Genomic DNA, 9,986 nt, shown 5'->3' on the forward strand with positions numbered 1-9,986 from the left:
TTGTAACGCTGTAGAAGCATAATAAAATATTCTTCAATAATCAAAAATAAAAAATCGTAATTCTTAATTATTATTCAAATTTATTTTTTTTGCTCCTTTTATTACTTTTTAATTTTCTTTTTGTTTTACCATTAATTCATTAATATTTACCTGTATTTATTAATTATTTATATATATAGACATTATAAAATATTTTTATAAAATATTTTTTTAAAATATTCCTAAATTTATTTGACCATATTACTTTCAATATTAATATATTAATTTATACAAAATAGATAATTTTATCGACTTATTTAATGTATTTATTCATTTTATATACTACTATAACATATATTGCTTTAATATTTATCATACATTGTCTTCTTGATAGGGTCCAATGAAACAAACGAATGAAATTACATCCGAGGATCCAATTAGTGAAACGTTACGCGAAACGATCCCAACGTTGATTCAATTTTCCTAAGCATAGAACTCTTTAATTGTTTGAGCTTACTATCTTGTCGTGATTATTTAATGTTATGCGTATCCGACAGAGAGGCAATCATGAGAGAGAAACAGGTCATTGAAGAGTCCAACCTCTACAATTGTTTGAATCCGGATGAGAAACAGACACAGATTATTTTAATACAATGCATATTAATAAATTTACATATTAGAATATTTATAAAAAGAAAAATTTTCACATAATAATATGTTATTAGAAATGATATAATAGTTTTAAATATAGTAAAGAAATATGAATTATAATCCTATAATAAATCATAATATAAAGAAGAGATATTTTCGATAGAAATTAAGCAAGATTTATTAAATTAGATCTTAATAAATTGAAAAAAAAGTAAATACATACAATTATTATTTAATATTTTCCCACGCTTCGAAATAAAATTTATTACAATTCAATTTGTTCCTTGATTCTCCATTATTACAAGATAAGGAATAAGATATACATTTATATCTTCTATTATAATATCTATATTATATAGTATATCTTAAATTAATCTTAACAACAGTTTTGATTTTCAAATAATTTTATTACTAAAAAAAATTTTTCAGATTAACTTACTATTATTAAATTATTACGAATTATACATACTAGTTAGAATCTGTTTGATTCGGTTTAATATAATGTAAGACATTATATTACAAAAGAGACGTAGCAAAAGATTAAATGATATATCTCAAGTGCGCCATTTGTCTGTAAATGATAAAATATAATAGATATATCTAACTCTAAGAAGATTACTTTTTCTTATTAATTCAAATTTAAAAATTTTTTACCTAATAAGAATATAATGATTAGGAATAATTTCTGCAATATATTATTAAATCAATAAATGATACATGAAAAAAATTGCTCATGATTGTGATATAATCTCCATCGAATTAATTATAAAAATCTTATTCACAAATTTCATAGCCATTTAAAATCTAATATAGTGAAATAAAATTCATATATCCTATTTATTTAGAAAATCCTCTATATTTAGAAAATATTATATATAGTTTTTTATTCAGCATAATTTATTAATTTATGTTCGCCAAAACGTATTTTTGTCGATATTAAAACCAAAGAGGTTAACCGCGAACTTATTGACCGTTTGATTATTTGCTTATTGTAAGTTATAATATTCCTTTCATGAACATAAATTTACAATAATATCTTTACTAAAAAAAACTTTATATAATATAACAATTTTAATATATAAAATTTGATATAATAAATTTCTCGAAAAGATATTAGATGAAATATATTGTATCGACATAACCTTGTTTTTGATGAATAATCAACATCTCGAATTTGAATTTTGAAGTCAAAGAAATAATGAGTAAACATATTTTTGGACGTAGAGGTCAAACATGGTTCGTCGTTAGGACAGCTCAGTGATAGTAAAATGTAAAAGGCTGGTTATCTAACACACCCCTGTACCTTGTTCGAGTTAAATTACTATAGAAGACTTTATCCACTTTAGGCATCAGGCAATCATCCTATTGCCGTACCATAGTATCATGAATGATGGTAAGAAAAGCTACCGAGAGCCGGTTGCCACGAGTTCCCCTGAAATACTGTGTGCCGCTCACTCACTCGTATTCCCACGGTCCACTTCGCTAAGAGAAAACAATATAAAACAATATTTTCAATCGGTTCAACCATTGTCAAGACACGTGGTTGTTTCACGACGGATGTCGCAGTAGTTGATGTATTTGTCAACATAGTCTGACATTTTAATAAGACAGAGAAGGATAAAATACAATTGTTACCAATCTAAGGTAATTCGAAAGCAGATAGGTTATCGAGAGAGACAAACGATATGCGCGACATACTGTGAGATACAAAGAAACAAAATAATAAGATGGCAGAATATACATATGATATTTTTGTCATAACCAAGAAGACAAATAGTTTATATGAAATGTAAGAATGCAAAATATTTATGTTATTAAAATTTTTTTAACATTTTAAAAAATTTGTTGTACGAAACAATCTATAAAACTTCTTATTGCGTTTCTTATCACTTTAAGAAGCAACTGTGAGATAATGACCCAATTAGATGTCATTTACACGTGACTCATATCATCAATTTGTCCATGTCCGGTTGCCAAGATTTTATTAATGTCTTATGTGTATGATTATCCATATTTGATATAAAAAGGTAAATTTTCTTGAATAATAAATATATAACATATAATATTAATAGACGTTACACTTGCAAGTTTAGGTTAAGAAAAATTGTTATCACATAGCCTATAATAATCTCTATCAATAAAAATTTTCAATTTCAGAAATTAAATATTTAAAATTCCAAATTGAAGATCAAAATCAACTTAAATTAATCATTAATTTGTAAAGATCTGCGTTTAAATACAATGAATATAGAAAGTATTTATTATTTTTATTATTTTTTAATTTTTTCTTGGTTAAGAATCATATTTGATTTTTCAATACAAATTTTAAAATTTTTTAAAATATTTTTTATTAAAATAATAGTTTTAAAATAGAAAATATAGAACTATTTTTGCATTGTATATTGAAGAAAATAAGATTTTAAACAATTCTCATCAAAAGCAATTAAAATTGTGGTATTTAAATTATATAAATACATTATTCCATTCTTTTTTTATTTATTCAATTCTTAACATATTCTATTTTATGTTATAATTAATTACAATTAATTATAAATTTTTCTTAGATTTTCATATTGCGTAAAATAATAAAAATAAAATAATAAAAGTATTTTTATAATAAATGATAGTTCAAAAATCAAAATTTTGTGGAATAAAAGATAAAGATGTGCTAAATCAACTTATTAAAAATAAAATGTTAATTATCGATAGTATGTCTACCATATCATTGAGAAGGGGCGCAAAACTAGTTCGTCGTCGAATGACGTAGGAGCTCTCATTTTCTTGGCCACCTAGTATACACATCCGGTCGACCGCCACTCTGCAACTTTCCTACTTCATTCATCGACATTCTGTGGCCTTTGAAGGTTGCACAGCAGAAAAGAGCGGGCACGGTCGCGCGCCACCGATCAGAGTCAGCCGGCGTGCCGACCAGTTTCAACATAATAATTCCTTCTCAGAAATACATCATAACTACCACTACATTTTGCAGCATCCCAAATATGAATCCTACTTACATATGAATCGAATATCTTCCCATATGGTTTGTATCCTTTCAAGAAGTTTCATACAAATGATTATGTTATATATTAATAGAAATCTTATAATTAGACTGATGAAAATTATATTTAATTTAAAATTTATAATTTATTTCAGATTTTAAATTTTTTATAACATATAATAAAAATGCAAAATGATTAAATTTGGTTTTTTTATAAATAGGAAATATATATTATTTAATATTACAAACAATTTATAAAACATCTAATTACATTATAATATTATAATATTCTAATATAAAAGAAGTTTGAAGAAAAAATTATCTTCTAAAAATTCTATAAAATATAAACAAACAATATTAATTGTAATATCAATTACAATATTAATTATGATTCATACAACTATATAATAGAAAGTTATAATAACGAGAAGCTTAGTGTCAATGAAATGGGAAACTATCAATTATTGGAATACTATCGTCATCTCCGATAATTTCTACGTCACCTTTAGGTTAGCAACTGTGACGTGGCTTTCACTGAGCATACCGGCATGCGGCGATCGCTATAAATGTTGCAATTTCTTGAAATCAATGCATGACTTCCAGTATTTTTATTCTTTAATGAAATTAAACAAAGCTATTACTATATATTATATTCAAATATGTTATCTTATAATATTTAACAAATAATTGATATTAAATTGTATATATTTATTAATAAATATATATAAATAATTGTAAATAATTGATATATTTTATAAATATATTTTATAAATATAAATCATTATTTTAAATTTTAGAAAAAACAATGCAATTCAAATTTAAAATATTAATAATTACATTATTACACTATAAAATTTAATTCATTTTTAATATTATATTATCATAACGTATTAATTGTAACTATAAATCACTAATATTTATTATTAATATTATATTCTTATATATAATTTATATTCTTAGGATATAATAAATAAATTTTCTTATTATAAAAAATATTTTAAATTAATTATAGATATAATAAATTAATTATTCAACAAATAGTTCACTTGAATAATATAGCTGCAAGAATAAGTGGGAACGGTGTTTGATACCAAGCGAACTCCGCGTTCCATCGAAAATTCCGTTCGTTCGATTCTCAGAGCACACACAGGTATTCGCGCTTGTAACCGTGCACGTGCGCGAGAGCACTCTGAGGGGAGGGAGACTATCGACGGCGCCTCACTGAGAAGGAGAGTAAAGAGAGGAGGAAGAAGAGAGGATAGAAACGAAGGTGGAGATGGAAAGGAGATAGTTCAGTCGCGCATACAAGTACAAAGTGGACAGTATAGTTAAACGTAGGTGTCTTGTGAGGTCGTGTAGGGCAACGTATAATAGTGTGGACCGCGTGCCGGAATACGCCAATGGTCAATGGTGGGGAGAAAACGTGAATGATCCATAGAAGCCGATACAGTTGTGTGTCTCTCGAAAAGACTTGTGTTGGTCCATAGAATGTAATATACAGATGGAAAGGAATGGAATAGTAGTGAAGCGGTGGGAAAAGAAAAGCAAAGTGGGGATATAGCAGACAGAGAAGTGGGGTGCGGTTAAAGGTTCGGCTTCGGAAATGGCCGCGGGAAAGTAGAGAGCGTTACGTCGTCTGGCAGGCGAGCCAAAGTTTTTCGTGTATAGCGCTCGTTAACCCGGCGCTTCGAGCGTGCGATCGGCAGTTCACTAGACTCACGAAGACAAGCTGCAAGATGTTTTGAAAAAAGAATTTTAATTCGCAAAAATTGTGTAGTGTACGACTATCTGATCTAGTGAGAGTCGCGGTGTTTCGACCGGTGTCTCAAAGAGATCAGTGCGGGCGGTCGTGCACGAGGATGGCCGGCGACGACGATGCATCGCCAAACAATGAGATCCTCAGTACAGACGGAGAGGGGCAGGGTGCGTCAGTGCGGGGGGAACCGCATTCCAGAGTGGGCGGCATCCTGGAATGCGATCCCCCCGGTAACAAGAATTCGCCGAGCGAGCGAGTCTGTAACAACGACGACTGCGCCGACGGAAGCGGTGAAACTATGATTGCCGACGACTGTAACAACAGCGGAGGCGTTGAAACCGTGATTGCCGGCGATAACGGCGCTTTATGCCGATATGCTCTCAGCACTGTCAATACCGCTATGTCCTTTATCGAAGTTTGTCAGGTAACAATATATGAATACCGGCATTATGTTCTTTTTAATTTAACTTACAATTGTTAGTGAATTCTGTATTCGTTTTTTTTTATTTTGTCGATTTTTTCGCGCTTTTCTCTTTTGCGCATATTTCATTTTTCTTTTTCTTATTCAAGTGAAAGCTATTGTCTTATTTCAATGAAAAAATCAATACATTAACGAAAATTAAATTTCAAAATTAAATCTTGTTATTTCTTTTATTGTTTATCATTTCAATGTTATATCAATAATAATATTGTTGATATAGAAAAACATTTATATTCGACATTTCAAATAATAAGAACGAAGCACCGTTAATCGTTCAATTATATTATTCCTGTTTTCTCATATATATATATATATATATATATGTGTGTGTTTTTTTCTTCAAAAAATTATTATTACTGTGTATTGAAAGAATCGTTTTTTTCAGATTCGACTGCAACATCTTTTCCCGCAATTGATTTCATCTTCACGGTATAGACTTTGTGAAGATTCCATAGAGCTTACGGCAGAATGTTTGGCGAATGATGTAATACGGTACCTACTTAAGGAAGATATTTATCTTATATCTCGAGATCCAGTTTCTCGTAGTATGAGACACAATGTATATCAAATGTTGAACAAGCATAGTATTCTATTCGCGAGTATGGTAAATCGTTTGAATGTTGTACCGGATACGGCGTACGAGGCATTCATGGGAGTTGCGGATGAGTTGTTTTTACATGGTGGAGTTACATGGGCAAGAATCGTTTGTCTATATGCATTTATGGGTAGACTCGCTCTTTGGGCTCGGGATAGACGAATGCATGCTTTAAAGAAAAAATTACCACTATATGTCTCCAGATTTATTGGTGAAAAGGTTGCACATTTTATCAAAGGATATGGAGGATGGGTAAATACTGTTTTCTAATGTAAAAAATATCAATACATAGAAATTATGTTTTGGACACATAAACAAATAATTTACTTTTTATATTGACATATGCATGTATCATATTTCTTTAGGAGCAACTGTGTATAGAATATCCTGTGGCAGAAGAAATAAGTGGAGCAATTTGGAGAAGTCTTATAATGACAGGTGCTACACTTGGTTTGGTTGCAACTATTTTAACAGTGACCTCTTGATATACCCTTAAAAATTAATTTACAAAAAATATATTTTGTGTAAGATCTTCCAGTGTACTTATGTTTTACCAAAATAGTTTTAAAAATAATTTCTGGAAGCTTACATAATGGTTTAATATTGGCACAAAAAGTGAAATTGTGTGATTTGAAAGACAACTTATAATAAGTACAGGATGTAAATTAAGTTTCAATTTGCAGTCTGCACAATTTTCATATCAATGTCATTCAGTTTCAAAATTATCCCACTTTTTATATAATTCCAACAAATATGTAACATAAGCAAATGATAATGATACAAGTTTCCTATTATATTCATATTTTGTAACTGCAGCTCGATGGATTAGAGATTAAATTAAAGAAAAAAATTATTTAATATTAATTTAGAAATTTTATCAAAGTAATTTCATGCAATACTCAAAATTGAAGTTTCAGATATTTATATCAAATAAGAATCTCAAAATTCTATTGAATTTAGGTAGAAACAATCTAAATGTATTTATTTATAATTTATTTTAGGTAGAAAATATATTAATAAATTTTTTTATCAATCAAAGATCATCATAATCTATGCTAATGCTTAGAACTTATTGAAAGTTTAAGAATTAAAATAACAATTCTTATTAAATATATAATAACATTTTTAAATAACAATGATAGATTCTAATGACATAGCAAACATTTTTATACAAATATCCAGAAATAATAAACATTTTCACGAAACCTCAGTTTTGTTAGTTTCATCAATTATTTTTTAAACCTATAATAAGAAAATCATCTGCAAAATGTGATAAATTCAATATTTTATATATGTATAATACATAAGTATTTGATAGCATATTTTATATGAAAGAATAAGATATCTAATAGTTGTTATATTTTCAATTTTTTAAATATAAAACATTAGCAAATGCAAAGGAGGCTAGATGTTTAAATCCAAGTAGCTGATTTTTATAATAAATTATTCAGTCAAAGATTGCCATTAGGGATTTTCATGCTTTAATGGACTTAATAATCATATTAATATAATTAGTATTACTCGATAATACATAATAAGTGCTATCAATATTATATAATATAAAATGTCATAAAAAATATAAAATTCTAATATATTTAAAAAATAATAAGTAGATATTAAATAAGGTCACTGTTAATTTTAAAAACAATTATATTTTTAAATATATTTGTTTATATGTGTTATGTATTATTTTATTTAAAATAGCATACTTATTCAAACGTAAATACAATCTACGTACTACTCAAAATATATTGATTTATTACTTGATATCAGAATGTAAGTTCAAACCACAAAAATTTCTAAAATACATGATTAGTATAATTGCATGTGTGAAAGAGTATTTATAATATATTCTGTATTCTTTGCTTTTTAAATAATATAAATAATATAATTCGAGTGTAAAATATACCATTTAGATTGGCAAATTAAACATAATTTTGCTAATAAAATATTTTACGCAATTTCTTTATACATATCATCAATTATTAGAAATTATTAAAAATTTCTAAACCAAAAATTCGCTTCTCGAGTAATACCATTACTTTTATCAAATTCTTGTTTTTATCGAAGTTTTAAGACTGTCTAAAGTCATTATTTTTTTGGGATATGTTTAATAATTAAAATATCAACTACTCAAATTTATCGCACGAATCTTAATAAATACATAGTGATTTGAAGGAATTATAATAATATCGATAATCGATATTTCACAGAAAATTGTTTAAAGTTGTTAAAATATTTTTTATGTTTGATATATAAAAAAAAAGATAATTTTCTCGCTATTGTTTATAATTTTATGCATCACATGAACATACAATACAAAATCATGAACTCAAAAATAATTTTTTATGAATATATCTAACAATATTCTTACTTCTACTCAGATCTTGTGACTGTACAGAAAACAATTGTCTTTTCTTCTTTTTTCTTTTTTTTTTTTTTTAATTTTTATACCTAACATGGATAATAATAAGAATCAACAATTTCTTTTTAATAAAACTTCAAATGTTTCTACTTTAAGTTTGCTAATATTGATATTACAACTATTTATATAAGTATGTATTATGCATTTACGTGTGAATATATAACTATATAACTGTACAAATGGAACTCATTTCGTTCCCCACTTATATAACAGCAAGTGATCATCATATCACAATCATTAATCATTAATTATTTGATTAATGACATATCAAACATATCGTCAGCATTATGAGAATATCTCTCATCGAACATGAAATAAACTTTTCAAGAAACAACAATTATATAAAAAATAAAAATCAATCCTTTTCTATATTTTAAACAAAGAAATGAACAAACATATTCGATATTTCTATAACTTTAAAAATGATTCAAGTATACATAATATTAATAAATTCAATTTCTTATCATTCAATATATCAAAATTAAATAATGTACATTATGAAGTTTTGAATATTGGACCCTTTTAATATTTTGCATGCTTGACTTTAGTAACTAATAGCAAAAAAATATTGTTTTAATTTATCAATATTTTAAATATCTTTATTTTTATATTTTTAAAACAATTTTCACTTTTTAATTTTTTTACAAATACATAAAATATTTTGAATAAAATTTAAAGATTTTATTCAAATAATATGTAGAGAAAAATAAAAGTAAGAGTTAAAGAAATATAATTTGATTTAGATATTGCACACGATACTGACGACATGATCATTTTAATTCAGTTTTTCATAAAGATTGGCAGTTATAGCCTGGACGTATTATTGTCCAAAACAGAGCAAAAATGGTAAGACATGTTATGAATATTATCTGCACCAGTATCTTGTTATATTCAATTATTCCCTTATAAATCGAGTGCACAGGACTGACAATAAAAGACAGATTAAGGTCTAGTTCTATATTAGCCTTTTCATGTACTATTTATAAAACTCTTGAAAAGTTTTTGTCTATAGACTAAATAATACTTTTCTAGAGAATCTTATAGTAATATGAAAAGGTATAATGTATTATTATACTATGGCATTAAAATATATTAAGCAAA

The 9,986-nt window shown here is 26.6% G+C and overlaps 1 protein-coding gene across 2 annotated transcripts; it reads left to right on the forward strand.

Annotated features, from left to right (window-relative positions):
• The first annotated feature begins 2,106 nt into the window (after positions 1 to 2,106).
• LOC108002550 (uncharacterized) lies at positions 2,107 to 7,665 on the forward strand. Of its 2 annotated transcripts, none has more exons than XM_062082420.1 (5): positions 2,107 to 2,419; positions 2,527 to 2,657; positions 3,340 to 5,808; positions 6,251 to 6,712; positions 6,826 to 7,665. In XM_062082420.1, the coding sequence occupies exons 3-5, from the start codon at positions 5,488 to 5,490 to the stop codon at positions 6,943 to 6,945; spliced, it is 903 nt and encodes a 300-aa protein (XP_061938404.1). In that variant the 5' UTR covers positions 2,107 to 2,419; positions 2,527 to 2,657; positions 3,340 to 5,487; the 3' UTR covers positions 6,946 to 7,665. The 2 variants fall into 2 exon arrangements, with proteins under 2 accessions (XP_061938404.1, XP_061938397.1); XM_062082413.1 differs by having other exon boundaries at positions 2,381 to 2,657; positions 3,340 to 3,670; positions 3,784 to 5,808.
• Positions 7,666 to 9,986: the final 2,321 nt, after the last annotated feature.

This window comes from Apis cerana, linkage group LG1, assembly GCF_029169275.1.
Source record: "Apis cerana isolate GH-2021 linkage group LG1, AcerK_1.0, whole genome shotgun sequence".
In the NCBI taxonomy this organism is placed as follows: Eukaryota; Metazoa; Arthropoda; class Insecta; order Hymenoptera; family Apidae; genus Apis; species Apis cerana.

What these genes read in the sequence shown, in the direction of transcription:
- LOC108002550 (XM_062082420.1), top strand. Translation starts at nt 5,488, where the DNA reads ATGGCCGGCGACGACGATGCATCGCCAAACAATGAGATCCTCAGTACA. An exon ending in CCTTTATCGAAGTTTGTCAG is followed by an intron (nt 5,809 to 6,250) that starts GTAACAATATAT and finishes CGTTTTTTTCAG; the next exon opens with ATTCGACTGCAACATCTTTT. An exon ending in TCAAAGGATATGGAGGATGG is followed by an intron (nt 6,713 to 6,825) that starts GTAAATACTGTT and finishes ATATTTCTTTAG; the next exon opens with GAGCAACTGTGTATAGAATA.